General features: G+C 41.4%; 1 protein-coding gene across 10 annotated transcripts in view; it reads right to left on the bottom strand.

Annotated features, from left to right (window-relative positions):
• The window catches only part of ATF7IP (activating transcription factor 7 interacting protein), a 112,165-nt gene that overhangs the window by 33,837 nt on the left and 60,882 nt on the right, over positions 1 to 17,446 (bottom strand). For 8 of the 10 annotated variants that reach the window (XM_061361791.1, XM_061361799.1, XM_061361817.1 and 5 more), the window contains 4 exons: positions 7,799 to 7,885; positions 3,783 to 3,928; positions 2,556 to 2,693; positions 686 to 751 (listed from right to left, as the gene is read on the bottom strand). In XM_061361791.1, coding sequence (XP_061217775.1) covers positions 686 to 751; positions 2,556 to 2,693; positions 3,783 to 3,928; positions 7,799 to 7,885 — 437 coding nt within the window. The remainder of the gene's footprint in view (positions 1 to 685; positions 752 to 2,555; positions 2,694 to 3,782; positions 3,929 to 7,798; positions 7,886 to 17,446) is intronic. The other 2 variants (XM_061361824.1, XM_061361847.1) reach the window with 2 other exon arrangements.

Genomic DNA, 17,446 nt, shown 5'->3' with positions numbered 1-17,446 from the left:
GGAGGAGGGAAGGGGGAAGGAGGAGAAAGGTGATGGGGGAAGGAAGGGAAAGCCAGAACAAAATAATCGTAAGTCAGTCTGTAAACTTATGCTTTCACTACATTTCATTATAATTCATTCATATTTGTGTGAGACAGATATTTTCTAGAACCAACACTGCAGGAGAAGCTGACATGTTTTAAACCTCCCTAACCATCCTTGGTCCTCTCCTACATCCTTCCCTTTTGCAAGTCTCTTCCTTCAGGTATTTATATGATGAGAATAAGAACTTCTGCCAGAAAGTTAATGGACTTATAAGTTTCCACTTCTTCACAGTAATTAACCTAAAATATTTATTCCAAACACAGACAAATGCTATTGATTGTATGGGGTGACAAACTGTATCCTTCTATCCCCAAAATCAGGGTACTGGGATTCATGTTTATTTACTTATTTGCTTGTTTACTGAAGTAAATTAATTACATACAGTTTAAGGTGCTTTCACACTACTAATGCCTAAAGAACCTTCTGCACAAATCAGAATTACATTACAGCTACTAAAAGGATACTCTTTCGTATCACTGTTTTTAACCAAACAAGACAAACCTACTTTGTGAGGACACATCTTTCTCCATACAAAGTTTCTTTATTTTTCAACACAAGGTTAAAGCAAAGTCAGAAACAAACAAACAAATCTAGTTCTTACTTCCTGTCTTTTCTTCAAGTTCTCCTTGGCTGCTCCAAACCGCTTTGTCAATCTAGCAATTTTAGCCTAAATGGGAAAAAGATGAAAACAAGCAAACAAAACCGTAAGTATCCTCCCCAAGAACCATCAAAGCAGTTATACGAACTATAAGATACATAATTAAAACATGAAGTCGAAGGCTATATTCATACCAGGGGAAATTATTCCTCCACTGAAACATTGTACAACTATATTACCTAAGAGCAGCAAAAAGACACACGTGTACCAGTCAAGATAAAGACAAGTTACTGTCCTTCCTATTCACAACTGCACAAACAGAACCCATCCGGCAAAGGTTCATATGATATTCTGCATGAATGAAAGCAACTGAAAGCATCTGACTGTTTCAACATCTTATGTTCCAACTGTATTGAAAAATGTACCCCGTTTAATCTTTCATATTATCTATTCTTCCCCCACTTATCCTATTCCTCCCTCTCACTGACATATGGTATATCACACACCCTACTCTCAGGTTTGTTCTACTTTATTTGATGCTCAGGACTCAGGTTCATTATCTTCATATGCACCATTCTTACAGCTTGCACTTACTTCTTGTGCTTCCCTTAATATACCATTTTGAGACCATGTTTTCCATAATTTACCCTGTCTACACTGCAGCTCTGATGGCCGACTTACCCTAGAAGCAGTAGTTGTGCCTTTGCTCTGAGCATGTACTTGTTTATGGGGTTTTTTTTTGTTTGCACAGAAGAGTTAAATTCTTTTTACAAACTCCTGAAAACACTAGGTTAACACTAGAAGAATTTAAGTTGTTTTCTCCTTAAAAAGAGCGACTTTAACATACTATAATTTCAGAACTTCTTACCTAAAAAGAGCCGGTCCATTTAGAAACCTCACCTCTTTCACAATTTTACAAAGGAACATCACAAGCTACAATTACAGTCTGCCTGTTTCTGTTTTTCTACAACACAGAGGTGTTTTGGAACACCTTGTGTAATAAAACCATGTAAGCTTAGACTGCAAGTACAGTAACATCAACACATCCACAGCCTTATACAATGTTATTAATTTGGCACTGCAGTTAATGGCTAAAGACACTGATACACAACTACACTGAAAGCATCACTTAAAAAATGTCTGGGGTGGTGAGTAGGAAGAGTTATGTAGTACGAACTGGTCTGGCAAACTCCATACTTTTTTGTATATTCAAGGTAAAATGGCCTTATTGCTTTAATTTGTTATGACGTAAGTTTTTAACTGTCACTTCAAAATTCTTTTATGTTTGTGATGGTCCTCAGGCCACCACTATCTACATAATTTCTATAAAGAATGTTAGAAAGCATACTGCAGTCAACACTAGCTATTTGCCTCCTTGCTAGAACGAAATTATTTAGTTTCTGGGGAAATAACATGGACAAGTAGCATGAGATGTTTCTTTGTTTGAACACTGTACAAAATCCAGCGCTACTGTCCTCTCCTTTCTGCAGCTTTTCTGGTTTTAAGCAAATTTCTGGTTTTATAGAGGTATACAGTTTCATAGAGGTATACGGTATTTAACACTTCTTTGAAGAATGCCTAAATGGAACAGAAGAGTGGAAAAGCAGTTTAGTAACAGTTTGCCAGAAAGAATGTTTGCTTTGGATTTTTCTTTTAATGATTAATTGGTTGCTTTCTTCTTTCTGAGTAGGAAAACAGGATTTTACAATTCAAAAGCAACATTAGTATTTGCTGCTTCCCCCCACCCCTTTCTCTCTGTGGGATCAAAATGACTTCCCTATTGACAACTACAGGAGACTTACTACAAAATGCTGAGGAACTTAGTTTTAAATTTGACTATCTATAGTATACAGTCCAACACACACACACTCACCTGTAGCTCGGTAAGCACCGTTTTATGCCTTTTGCTACATTCTACTTTCTCTATTCGGGTTTTCAAGTCCGCTAGAGTCTTGTCAAACACAGCACACTGTAAAGCGGTAAATTTTTCATCTAATAGCCTCTGGATAACCTGCAAAATTATTATATAAAGAAAGAAGAAAAATAACAATGGAACCCCAGAATTTGGGAGACGATCTATAAAATCCTTTTAATTCCTAACAAGTACCCTGTTACAAACAGAACAATGACAACAGTTGTGCCCTGCAAATCAAATAAATCTGTAGTCACTAGTAAGCATACGCTTCTACAGCTAAGAAAGGTTTCTACATATATTTTGGCAAATACAACTGGTCTTTCTTTGCCATCAATTCAATAAATTAACTGCAGTACGATGTGTATAAAACCTTATACATATAAAAAAAAAACCTTAACAAGAGAAGGTATTTTCATAAACTGCTGTGTTTAAACAAGACTGATTTTTCTTATTACTCTTCTGTTTTGAAAGGGACACTGGCACTCAACAAACAGAAACTAATGCCATGCAACAAAACTTCATTTCTGAGATGCATTTTCCTTAGCAGAAATGTTGTGTTGGGTTTTTATCAGGAGCTAAAAACAGAGAGACTGATTTCCATAAAGTTTACCTGATGCACTTACTTCTTTTTTTTCTCCCTCCCATACCTACTGCAGTGCAAAAAAATTCCTTAGGAAACAAAATAAACATGGTTCGGTTTTCTGCATCCTACATTAATGAAGTTACAACATGCATTAGCTAACTAATTGAAGAAGGACACAAAGTAAGGACACAGAGTTTTTTCTTCAAGACCATAGGCTTTTTTGCATATTAATGCTGAGAACAGGCAATTAACACCTCTATAAAAATCGTCAAGACACAATGTTGACTGCACTCTGGAAACAGAGTGGTTTTAAAGCTAGGTACACAATAAAGTGCAGCACATAGAAACCTTTACCACACTCAAATCTCTCTTTTTCTAAGATGAAGTTTAAGAGTTTAAATATTTCGCACATTTCAAATGTAATTCTTGCAGCACAGTTTTCAAATAAAATTTAGTCTCTTACAAGTAGGGCTATATAGGACTCCATATGTATGAAGACACCTGTTACTTGAATTATGTCAAATTTTCAACTTCAGAAAAAGTGTTGGAGGGGAGAGGGCATGGGAAGCAGATGTGTTTGCCATCTCTACACCTCCATTTACCTTTTGTAATTTTTGGTCAACATCCTGTCTGGCTGTAATTTTTACTTGGAGTTCTGCTTCATAATCTTCTGTCATATACCGACGACGTTTAGAATGAATGCTGTCCATGTCCTCCGATCTGGAACGCTTTCTCCTTGACACTTCACCTGGAACAATGAGATACAACCACTTGTGATGAACCTTTCAAAAAACAGGTATCTGCAGAATGCTGTGATTATTAGGAAGCTTATTTGTCCCCAGTTCAAGCTTTTTCGTCCAAAACCTGTAAGAACGCTTCTAGAAAACCAAGATGTTTGATGAAATCAAAGCATTACAGCTGTCCTTTTGGTCTTTGTATGCTGGCTTCCCTGTGAGTTCCACTTTGTGACTCACCACCAAACTACTGCCCCAAATGCAAAATGGCTCTAATGCCACCATTCCCTTCTTCAGAACTTGCCTCCAGTTCTTCCTGCTCCTATCATGACCATTCTGTAATGAAACATGGCTTCCCAGAAACAAAACAAAACCCTCTTCTGCAAAAAGAATCCTCTCCTCAGGATTCCAGCTAAAAAACCCTACATTTGATCCTGCCTGTGTCAGCAATACATGTTTTTCCTCACCTGCCATAAAAGTTTACCCTGCATGTCCAGTCCCTGACTGAAAATAACATTCAATCCTTTTTCTTACTTCTTTGGTGAGAAGGAAAGTAAAAATCTAACAAAAGAAAAGGCTCATATCAGAGCTATATTATAGAAGTAATTTCCATCACAGCAATGAAGCACAAAAGAGACCTCATTAACTCCTCCACCTCCTGACACTGTATTAAGCCTATGGAAATTACAAGGAAGGGAAGTTACAGAGCACACTGTGGGTACATGACTCTTATCAAAACACCAAAGACCACAGCTCCCAACATGTCCACCCCAAACCTGAGGATGATAAAGACAGAATGAGTAGTACATCAATGAAGATTCACCGGAGATTGAAAGAGCATAACAAATAGTTACTTTCCACTGCCATAATTTTTTTCTTTACTTGCATTACATATACTCTGAGTCATATTTCTGACTTTTTCTTTTAGTCTAGATTTTTTGATGGTTAAATTTTATTAGTTCCAGTCTGATCTGATTTTTTGATATTTTCGTTTAACTGCACTAGAAAAGCATTAATGTGCTGAAAATGATTAAAAAATCTGCATGTCAACCTAGGTTATTTTTTAAAGTTTGTGAAAGCATCGGGCCCCAAAGTTTAGGTAAGTTTTGTAGTGCCACAGGGCGGCACTTCATAAATATTTGCAGAATGATGAGTACTTGCAAGCACTATAAATGTCTGAGTCTTTAATATTTTTTTCCTTCATTTTCCACTATTCCATGTCATTATGGAAAAAAAGAGCTACACCTACATCTTTCTTTCATCCATCAGAAAAACTTGTAGAAATGGAAAAGAAAAACTAAATAGTTAGAACACTATGCCCAGACTACTGAAGACAAGTTTATTAGGCTCTTTCCTACTCCCAGTCAGTCTCTCTAGAAAAGTCTTAATTCTGAATGGTACAAGTAATTTGCAACATCAAAGAGCTACTTGCATACTTAAGGGAACATGTTTAATATTCAGGTAACTTGTTCTGAAGCAGATACTCTATCTGATCTTACTGCAGTTAAGATTCTCTTTAGAGAGCTTCAGGGTTTTTGCTACTAGAGGAAAGGATATCTAAAGGAGGTTGTGACTTCTAGGAAATCCCAGCAAATTCTAATGAGCTGTGTCAGCTCTTCTTGGTCAAAGGGTGCTTTGTGCTTGTGTCCCAGCTGATTCCTTATGGAGACTCAAACACCCTTTCAGCAGGTTTGAGACACATACCTGTATTACTGCTCAGCCTTGAGTGCAGCTCCCAGTGAGCAGCTAACACAGGACTTCGTATAGCAGGGTGTACAGAAAGAGGATGGTCCCTGCATTCAGTACTGGTGGTTATGTGCCACACAGTGTGGTCTCCAGCAGCCACTGGAACAACTCCCACAGTAAAATCAGAGCCTCCACCTAGACTGAGCTATTTTGGGGGAAGATTAGACTTTGCAAGTCTTGGGCTGCAGAGCTTATCTAGGGCCTCCCAGTCTGGCTTGAAATTATGACAGAGGAAGATGAGCTTCTTGGCTTACAGACGTTGCAAGTAGTGCAAGTGATTCCCTGCCTGCAGGGGATGGAGGCCCCCATCTGCGAGAGACAGGTGACCAGTGAGAAAGGTAAAGTAACTATGTGGGTAAGGAATGGCATTAGAAAAGCCAAAGCTCACTTTAAGATGAATCTGGTAAGGGATGTGAAGGGCAACAAGAGGGTTTCTACCAGTACACCAGGAGCAAAAGAAAAACCAGGGAAAATATGTCCCCTGATGGATGAAGCACGGGAGCAAGTGACAAAGGACACAGATAAAGCCCAGGTGCTCAATGACTTCTTTGCCTCAGACTTCAGTAATGTCTGCCTTCAGCAATGCCAGCTCCCTGAGACCAGTGGGACTGGCTGGAGCGAAGGCAGGCAACAAACTGGACGCACACAAGTCCACCCAAGCCAGAGGGATGCACTCACAAGTGCCAAGAGACCTGCCTGAGGTGACTACAAAGCCGTTCTCAACCTCTGGAAGGCCATGGCAATAGCATAAGGTTCTTGAGGGCAGAAGTGACATTTACTTTCTTCTAATCTTCAAGAAAGGCAAGAAGGACCCAGGGAACTAGAGGAAGGTCAGCCTCACCTCAATCCCTGGGAACATGATGGAAGCAAGTAATTCTAGAAACCACCTCTAAACACATTTAAGGTAATGGTGCTGGGGAATAGTCAGAATGGGTTTATCAAGAGGAAATCATGCTTCAACAGCCTGACAGCCTTTTAAAATGAGACAACTGGCTTGGTGGATGAGGTGACAGCAGTGGATGCTGTTTCTCTTGTCTTTAGCAATGCTTCTGACACCCAAAACATCCTCAGAGACAACCTTACAATGCATGGCCTAGATAAATGGACTGGCTCAACTGCAGCTGTGATTAGTGGCACAAAGTCCAGTTGGAGCTCATTGCTAGTAATGTACACCAGCAGATTATACTGGTAACAATACTAACATCTCATAAATGACTTAGATAATGGGATAGAAGGCATCCTCAACAATTTGCAGATGATACAAAACTGGAAGGAGTGATTGCTATGCTAGATAGTTATGCTGCCATTCAGTGTCACCTTGACAAGCTGGAAGAATAGGCAAACAGGAACCTTGATAAGTTCAACAAAAGGAAATGCAAAGTCCTAGAGCTGGGTAGGAATATCCCATGTACTAGTACAGGCTGGGAACTGACTGCCTGGAAAACTGCTTGGCAGAAAAGGCCCTTAGGGTCTCCATGCATATCAAGTTGAACGTCAGCCAGCAACGCACACTGTTGGCAAAAAAAGCCAGTAAGATCCTTGGCTGAGTAAGGAAAAGTTATTGTCAGCAGGTCAAGGGAGGTAATTATTCCACTCTAAGCAGTATTATGAGACTAAATAAAGTCCTGTGTGCAATTCCAGGCTTCTAGATACAAGAAAGATGTGAGCATACTGGAGCTTAGCGTAGGGCCACCAAGATGGTTTATGGACATGCCCATGAGGAAATGATAGCTGGCATTGCTCAACTGGAGAAGGCAGCTAGGGGAGATTTTATATGTGTGTAAATTACCTGATGGGTGGAGAGTGAAAAAAGACAGAGCAAGACTCTTAGTGAGTACCTGTGAAAGGATGAGAGAAATGGATGCAAACTGAAATACAGGAAATTCCATTGGAACATGTGAAAATATTTTTACTGTGCGAGTGGTCAAACACTGGAAGGGGAACTCTAGAAAGTTCTGGAGTTACCATATGTAGAGATACTCAAAACCTGTCTGGACATGGTTCTGAGCAAACTGCTCTACTTGACCTGGTTTTGAGTAGAGGGTCTGGAGCAGATTAAAGGTCACTTACAAACCTCAATGATTCTGTGCTTTTAACATGAGCCAGCAGCAAAGAATAATAGCTTTTACACTGCATACTTCTCTCAGTGTGTTTCTCCTCTTCTTTGTGGGCCTCCTCTTCTTTAGCTTCCTTACTTTCTTTTCCCATCTCCTTTTCCACCTCTTCTACAAATAGAAGACAAAACCACATGTATTAATTATGCTGACTTATAAAAGTCTCATAGAGCCCTATTTTGACTAGTGAATGTAAAATACTTCTGAAAAATCATGCTGGGAAAGGTGAAATAAGTATGACACAGGGAATGCAGAAATAAAAAAAAAAAACAGAATATTGCTCTTCAGGGCAAAAATTTGAACTACCACACAATGAAACAGTCCATTTTTAATGCAGTTAAAGTACTCAGTAAACTGTTTCAGTTTATTTTTTTGCCTAGGAAAAAAGCATTAAAAATTCAGTAACAAAATACCAATATGCTCTATTTATAATTGGCAATTTTACCGATTAACCTTATGGTAGAACAGGCTGAGATTCTTCGTTTCTTAATAAATTGGAATTTTTATTTAAAGTGGTTTTCCTAATACAAAGTGTCACAATTTAAGACTAGTCATTTAAAAACATACAGTTTAGGAAATTTTGAGAGGAAGAAATATCAGAAGTATCACCCCCAAGACCACACAGGCTGAAATGAAAATTGCCAACGCTTCATGAAAACTTTACTATATGTTCCATGAATTTCCATTATGTGTTTCATACATGCAGTATTTGTTACCTTCTGTGCTTGCTAGATACAAATAAAACTAGAACTTTTAAGATGACATTAAAATCTATCCAGAATATAACAAGACAGCTTTGTTATGCACATCTTGATGTGTACAGTCTTCCTGTTTTCATTTTGTTATTCACAAAGATATGCTTGATATTCTCTTAACACTGCATTTTGTTTCTATAATAAACTTTTTTTTTTTTTTTTTTACATTTACATAAGTCACCTAAGAAATCAGAAAAAAGGAGTCAGAAACCCCTAAACTGAAATGATGGTATTTTTCATTTGTTAACTAATGCAAGCAATAATCACAGAACAGCTGGAAAGGACCTTAAGATTATCTAGCTCCAAGTCCCCCTGCTATGGGCAGGGACACCTCACACTAAACCATGCCACCCAGGACTCTCTCCAGCCTGGCCTTAAACACTGGCAGGGATGGAGCATTCACAACTTCCTTGGGCAACCTGTTCCAGTGCCTCACCACCTTCATAGTAAAGAACGCCCTCCTTATATCTAACCTGAATGTCCCCTGTTTAAGTTTGAACCCATCACCCCTTGTCCTATCACTACTACTACAGCTCATGAAGAGTCCCTCTCCAGCATCCTTGCAGGCCGCCTTTTAGATAGTGGAAGGTCTCCATGCAGCCATCTCCTCCTCAGGCTGAACAGCTCCAACTTGCTCAGCCTGTCTTCATAAGGGAGGTGTTCCAGACCCCTTACCATCCTCGTGGCCATCCTCTGGACTTGCTCCAACAGATCCATGTCCTTCTTACGTTGAGGAGACCAGAACTGTACACCACTCCAAGTGGGGTCTCACAAGAGCAGAGTAAGGCAGGATCACCTCCTTTGACCGTCATACCATGTACATACTTCAAAAGCGATCTGATTTAGTTTTAAGCTAATAAAAGTGGCGTAGTACCTATATAACCTGCTTTTTAAAACTTATAAACAAGCTCCCTCTATTTAATTGCTATCAATAAAACAGGAGTTACCTAATCATCTAAAGGAGAGCCAGTAAGTTCAAGACCACTTTTTTTCACAATTCACAGATTTTAATATTCAACTGAAGGATACAAATATTCCATGTAAAGATACTAAAATACCATGTTACAAGTTTTGAAGCTGAGTTTTTTGACTTCTAGGTAGTAATACATAGTAATTTCAGGGAGGAAGAAGTCCCTTCCTTGCACGCTTTCATCATTCTGACCAAATTTAGCTCATTTAACTAGAAGTAGCTTATACATGATACACAGCTACACCTCTCTAGTCAAGACAGTTTGAACCACAATTTGGAGATAATTTCACAGATTTTTCACTAATAAGCAGTGCACAACGTAAGAAGGACATGGGTCTGTTGGAGCAAGTCCAGAGGAGGGCTGCAAGGATGATAAGGGGACTGGGAACACCTCCCATATAAAGCCAGGCTGAGAAAGTTGGGGCTGTTCAGCCTGGAGAAGAGAAGGCTGCATGGAGACCTCATAGCAGTCTTCCAGTATCTGAGGGGGTCTACGGGGATGCTGGAGAAGGACTGTTTATCAGGGACCGTAGTGATAGCACAAGGGGTGATGAGTTCAAACTAAAACAGGGGAAGTTCAGGTTAGATACAAGGAATAAGTTCTTTACTGTGAGAGTGCTGACACTGGAACAGGCTGCCCAAAGAAGTGGTAAACGCTCCAACCCTGCCAGTTTTCAAGGCCAGGTTGGACAGAGCCTTGGGCAACATGGTCTAGTGTGAGGCGTCCTTGCCCACGGCAAGGGGGTTAGAACTCAAGGTCCTTTCCAAACCATTCTATGATCTTGTTATACTGATGCTAGACAGGAAGAAGGAATGAATGCAATCCTTAAAAAAAAATAAAATAATAATTTGATGATATAATTAAGCAATTAAGTTACCACTGTATTTATAATTCAGTTATTTTAAGTCACACAATTTGTTGTGGATCCGAGTTTTTTTACTTGGTGTTTGCCTGTCACTGAACAGTTGAAAATACCTTTTAATAATTTCTACAGCTGCAAGCATTGATACCTATTAAGTGATTGACTGGATGCACATTTAGATGCCAGTTCTGCCAAAATATACACGTAAATGGAAATAAAAACGATGAGTAAGCCTAAGAGCTTCTGAACAGTATCTGCAAGTTACTCTGAACTGCACAGTCATGCTCTCACTATTCCATAATCCTATAACTGCAAGGTTCTCCTTATACCTTGGCTAGAACAGAAGTGTGCCAGATTTCTAGTTTGCAAAATCCAGTGGATCCAAAATGCAGCAGTTGTGTCTTTGCCACTTTAAAGAAACATCTTTCCACCATATATTCAACTCCCATTTGCAGATATTAGAGACCTCCTTAAATCTTCTATTGGATGAAGAAAACTTAAATTCTTTTAGGCTTTCCAGTATAAGGCTTGTTTCCCAAATGCTGAAAATTTTTTTTGCAGCAACTCTCTTGAAGCCCTCAATTTTCCCTTTTTGAAGCAAAAACCAGAAATAAGCATATGACTGCAGAAAACTGGTTTCATTGGTGCCATTTAAGCCTAACATTTTTCTGTTTATGAATTCAATAACTTTGACCACTAATTTTGTCACAACACAGGAACAAAGGTTCATGCTTAGCTGTTCATCTGCCATTCACATGCTCTGAAGATCTCTTCAAATACTACTTTCTAGAAGACAAGCTGTAGTTTTTAAAATGTTAATTACATTATTTATTCTTAGAACGTTGTAGTTGGGTGTGTTGCTTGACTTCAGACTCCATTAATAAAGAGCAGTAACAAGTAAGCTCTCTTTCAAACTATCCCTGGAGGGCATGAAAAGCCATTGCTGTGGAGAAGCCTAGAATCAAGGTGTCCAGAATGCACTCAAAGTGCTAGCAATTCTGAGAGAGAGAGACTTCAGATTTGCTTTTGGCAGACACACTCACCTGGTCAAATTTGAGAGCATACAGATTAAGAGACAGAACATAGCAACAGCTACACCAGGTAAAACCAACAGTTCATTTAATCCAGGATTCTATTGCCAACACTTTCATGTCAACTGTAGATGATCAAGTAAGGAAGAACAGAATGAGAAAAAACATATTTATACAGTCCCAGAAAAATTCCTCCACTTTCTGAAAAATTGCTGGTGGAAGACCTCCAGAGCCATAGGGTTTCTGTGAGTGACAGCCCCCAAAAATTCCTCTTCCACAAAACACAAATGTAAGTGAACTTTTAGCCGTCACTGTTGCTAGCAAGGAGTTCCATAATTCTCCAGATGGAAAATCATCTTTTCCATGCTTTGATCCTGACTCTCACTTTTTCCCTTTCCTCCATTTGGTATGTAAGGCTCTTGTAGAAGAAAAGACAGCAAATATCCATTTCCCCTACCACTTACCATATACAGATCTTTGCCACAACTCTCCCTCCATCTCTTCTTTCCGGCTGAAAGATCCTATTCTAAAATACAGTCCCATCTTTGCCTAGAAGATCTCTCTTTGATATGGTACGAGTCAGAAAGTAAAGAAGCTGTAGGAGCAGATGAGCTGACTGTAGAATGGACAAAGACGGGATAAACTTCAATCCTGCAGACAAAAAACCCAAGCCCCACAGTGCAAGGAAATAGGGCCATCTAGAGGCTGTATTCAAAATAGCAACAAATAGAAATTTTCAAAATGGAGATTAAGAAGCAGCCTGTGACTTCCAGGAACAGAATGAAGATTCCCTCTCTACCCACATATCTGCAGTTACTGAACAGGTACAGAACTGCGCATCATGGCTCAGTGCTCATCATCTCAAGTATTGGTAAACGAATGCAAAAGAGGAATTACTAGTCCACACACAACTGCAAAATTAGGATTTTGTTTGGATTAGAGACATGGTGGGATAGCTGAAATGACTACAGCATTCCAGACAATGAACACACTCTTTAGGAAAGACAGGAAAGGGTGAGGAGCATTTGTGCTTTATGCAGATGGGCACCCTGAGCTTTGCCTGGGGACAGGTGATGAGCCAGCCAAGTGCTTGTGGGCAAGGAGAAGGAGGTAAAGCAACACAGGCAATGCTGTGCAAGTCACTCAACTTGATCAAGAAGTCAAGAGTCATCTCACAATGCTGCAGGCCTTAGGACTGACTTGTGTGTACTTTAACTGGAAGTGCCGTGTGATTTGAACAATCCAGGTGGTTTCTGGAGTGTACTGAAGATGTTTTCTTGACACAGGCAACTGATGCGTCAAGATGCTTTGGATTTATTATTCATAAATAAGGAAGAATTCATCTGGAACGTGAAGGTCAAGAGGTCACCAAGGTTCACCTGCAGCAACCATGACTGTGGAATTAAAAATCCTGCAAGAAGTCAGCAGGACAAATATCGTTAATAGTCCTCCCTCTCATGGCAGCAGATACTACCTACTGACCTAGTTCAGGGCCTACCTGGTAGTTTCTCAAAGAGGGCTCCCCTGAAAAGCAAAATGACCCAGAAGAGTTGGTTGTTCTTTAAGGACAGCTTCCTCAAGGCCAAGAGTACTGTTCATTTTGTTGTGCAGAATGTAGAGGCAGCATGAAAAAAAGCCAGCATGGGGAAAGAGGGACCTCCTGACAGTTCCAGTGTAAAAAAGAAATACACAGCAGAAAGAACAAAGAGGACTGCAGGGACACAGTCCAGTTGTGTAGTAATGGAATAAGAAAAGCTGAAGCTTAACTGGAATTGAAACCAGTGAGGAATGTGAAGGGCAAGTAGGGCTTCTGTAACTACAATGACAGCAGAATAAAGGTAACAAAAATTGTGGGGCTCCTGCTCTTTGGAACAGGCAACCTAATGAGTGAGGACATGGAAAATGCTGTGATACTCAACTTTTCTGACTCCATTTTTCACTGTCAAGTTTCCGTTGGTTTCTGAGAGCAGAGGGAAAGACCGGCAGAGTTTGCAGAAAGGAAGTGCTATCCACCATCAACAAGATACAGCTAGGGCACACTTAAACCAGGTGGATCCAGAGAAGTACACAGGTACAGATTAGATGTACCCGAGAGTGCTAAGGGAGATAGGCACTGCTAGTATTGTGAAGCCCCTCTTCCACCTTCATGGCAACCAAGGGAAGCTCCCAATGACTATAAAAAAGGAAACACAACAGCAATTGTCAAGACAGTCAAGAAGGATGATGAATGGGCCACTCGGTGGATAAAGAACTGGTTGGAGGGCTGCAGACAAACAGTTGTGGTCAATGGCTCAATGTCCAGATGGAGACCTGTAACAAGTGGTGTCCCTCAGGGATCGGTGTTGGGACTGGTCTTGTTTAACATCTTCGTCGCTGACATGGACAGTGGGATTGAGTGCGCCCTCAGAAAGTTTGCCGATGACACCAAGCTGTGTGGCTCGGTTGATACTCTGGAGGGAAGGAATGCCATCCAGAGGGACCTTGACATGCTTGTGAGATCGGCTGATGCCAACCTCATGAAGTTTAACCATGCCAAGTGCAAGGTCCTACACTTGGATCGGAGCAATCCCAGACACAGCTACAGGTTGGGCAGAGAAGAGATTCAGAGCAGCCCAAGGAGAAGGACTTGGGGGTGCTGGTCGATGAGAAAATGAACATGAGCTGGCTGCAGTGTGCACTTGCAGCCCAGAAAGCTAACCATATCCGGGGCTGCATCAAAAGGAGTGTGACCAGCAGGTCGAAGGAGGTGATCCTGCCCTTTACTCTGCTCTCATGAGACCTCACTTGGAGTATTGTGTGCAGTTCTGGTGTCCTCAACATAAAAAAGGACATGGACCTGTTGGAACAAATCCAGAGGAGGGCCATGAGAATGATCAGGGGACTGAAGCACCTTCCATATGAAGATAGGCTAAGAAAGTTGGGGCTGTTCAGCCTGGAGAAGAGAAGGCTGCGTGGAGACCTCATAGCAGCCTTCCAGTATCTGAAGGGGGTATATAGGGATGCTGGGGATGGACTCTTCATTAGGGACTGTAGTGACAGGACAAGGGGTAATGGGTTAAAACTTAAAACAGGGGAAGTTTAGATTGGATATAAGGAGGAAATTCTTTCCTGTTAGGGTGGTGAGGCACTGGAATAGGTTGCCCAAGGAGGTTGTGAATGCTCCATCCCTGGCAGTGTTCAAGGCCAGATTGGACGTGGCCTTGGGTGATAATGGTTTAGCACGAGGTGTCCCTGGCCATGGCAGGGGGATTGGAACTTGATGATCTTAAGGTCCTTTCCAACCCTAATTATTCTGTGATTCTAAGGATGATTAGAAGGAACTAAGGCTGGTTGGCCTCAACTGACATCTTGGGTAAGTTTGGAAAAACTCCTCATAGGAAGCCACTGCCAGGCACACAAAGGAGAGGAAGGCGACTGGAAACAGGCTGGATTTAGTAAGGACAAATCACATCTGACAGACATGGTAATACAGAGGTTTAAATAGCGTACAGTCCGTTGTGCACAAGGGGATCTGTACAGGGGGGTTGGAGACCCATTGTGTACAAGGGGGTTTGGTAGCCTGGTTGTCTGGTCTGTTGGAATCTCACACAAGTCGAAAAGTACTGCCTGTTCATGCACGCACAGCAAAGGGTCATCAATCACTTACTGTGCAACAACAGGATGTGAGTAACTGGTAAGGAGAATACGACTTAGGTCCAGACAGAACAGGTTTGAACACTAAGCAGACCCCTAGAGAGCATGCGTAATGGCAAAAAGTAAAAAGTTCAAGCTGAGGAAGACTCACTTACTTCATCGTGAGACCCTCACCCAACGACCACCAGGAGATACTGTGCACGTGTCAAGGACATTCTGGCTCATAATACATTATAATATGAAGCGGGGGATAGGTCATGAATATGTATAGGTGTATTGAGCAACCTAATGCATACGTATAGCTTTAGAGGATACATGCAGAGAAAAACGATGCTGAGGCACGTATGCTTTGGAGGAGCTATCCCCATGCACCTCAGCGCTGCATAAATGCATACCTACTTTACAACTTCAACGAGTTGTGGAGTTTGTCTGCCTATCAGTGGTAGCTTCTTATGACTGGCTCAAAGAAGTGGCATCACTGGTATATAGTCCAACTGCTGGCTTAGCACTAGAGGCAGTTCACAGGGATCCATGCTGGACTGATGCTATTTATTGTATTTACTAGGGGCAGGAAGTCACACTTAGCAGGTTTGCAGACAAAAACTGAGGGGAGCAGTAAATACTGTGAGGCATAGCTGCTGTTCAGAGGCACAGTGGCAGGCTGGGAAATTGGGCTAACACAGAGTGCAGCAATTAGAAATTCCAAGTTCTGCATCTGGGATAGCATAATCCTGTGCAACAGGACAGACTGAGGGTTGACTGGCTAGAACGATACTCTGGAGAAAAGGCCTTAATTCCTGGTGGAAAACAATCTGAACATCATTCAGAAATGTGAATTAAGTTCAACAGCATTTTAGGGTGTAAGAAATGTGCCCAGCAGGACAAGGGAAGTGATTCTCTTGTTCACCACTTGAGAAACCCCCATCTGAAGCACTATGTCCAGCACTATGGCTGAAGGAGAGAAGCCAGAGAGTTGTAGTCTATGGGGCGGAGTCTAGTTGGAGGCCTGTATCTAGTGGAGTGCCTCAAGGGTCGGTACTGGGACCAGTATTATTTAATATATTCATCAATGATTTAGATGAGGGAATTGAGTGTACTATCAGCAAGTTTGCTGATGACACTAAGCTGGGAGGGGTGGCCGACACGCCAGAAGGCTGTGCTGCCATCCAGCGAGACCTGGACAGGCTGGAGAGTTGGGCGGGGAATAACTTGATGAAATATAACAAGGGAAAGTGTAGAGTCCTGCATCTGGGCAGGAACAACCCCAGGTTCCAGTATAGATTGGGGAACGACCTGTTAGAGAGCTGTGTAGGGGAGAGGGACCTGGGGGTCCTGGTGGACGACAGGGTGACCATGAGCCGACACTGTGCCCTTGTGGCCAAGAAGGCCAATGGCATCCTGGGGTGTATTAGAAGGGGGGTGGTTAGTAGGTCGAGAGAGGTTCTCCTTCCCCTCTACTCAGCCCTGGTGAGACCTCATCTGGAATATTGTGTCCAGTTCTGGGCCCTTCAGTTTAAGAAGGACAGGGACCTGCTGGAGAGAGTCCAGCGCAGGGCAACTAAGATGATTAAGGGAGTGGAGCATCTCCCTTACGAGGAAAGACTGAGGTAGCTGGGTCTCTATAGTTTGGAGAAGAGGAGATTGAGCGGTGACCTTATTAGTGTATATAAATATATAAAGGGGGAGTGTCACGAGGATGGAGCCAGGCTCTTCTCAGTGGCAAACAATGATAGGACAAGGGGAAATGGGTACAAACTGGAACACAAGAGGTTCCACTTAAACTTGAGAAGAAACTTCTTCTCACTGAGGGTGACGGAACACTGGAACAGGCTGCCCAGGGAGGTTGTGGAATCTCCTTGTTTGGAGACATTCAAAACCCGCCTGGACACGTTCCTGTGTAACCTTATCTAGGTGTTCCTGCTCCGGCAGGGGGATTGGACTAGATGATCTTTTGAGGTCCCTTCCAATCTCTAACATACTGTGATACTGTGATTAGGTCCCAAATACAAGAAAGGCACTGACAAAACCAAAGCAGGTAAAGCAAATGGTCCCCAGTAAGGTCAAGGAAGTGAAGTACATGCTATATAAGGAGCAGATGACAGAACTGGCTTTGCTCAGCCTTAACAGGTGAAGACTAACTGCAGATTGCACTGCTGCCTTCTGTTACATAATAGGAATTCAGAGAAGATGAAGCCATTAAAGGTGCACAGCTATAGGACAGGAGGCAACAGACTGTAAAGGACATTATTCAGTTTAACACCAAAAAAAGGGATAAAAATCTTTTGACTAACTACATGAAAAGACTGATGTACCATGTTCCTACACTTAATGATTTCAAATGTTAATGAGTTAGCATAGCCATCAAATAAGTTAGATGAAATTCCATGTGAGTTAAATGAATAAAAGCTACATGGCATAAA

Source organism: Neopsephotus bourkii, unplaced genomic scaffold (assembly GCF_033783945.1).
Source record: "Neopsephotus bourkii isolate Nb327-2 ecotype Australia unplaced genomic scaffold, CSIRO-AGI_Nbou_v1 NB_107, whole genome shotgun sequence".
Taxonomy (NCBI): domain Eukaryota; kingdom Metazoa; phylum Chordata; class Aves; order Psittaciformes; family Psittacidae; genus Neopsephotus; species Neopsephotus bourkii.
Note: the sequence above shows the minus strand (reverse complement) of the source record. Positions and strands in the feature narration are given on the sequence as shown.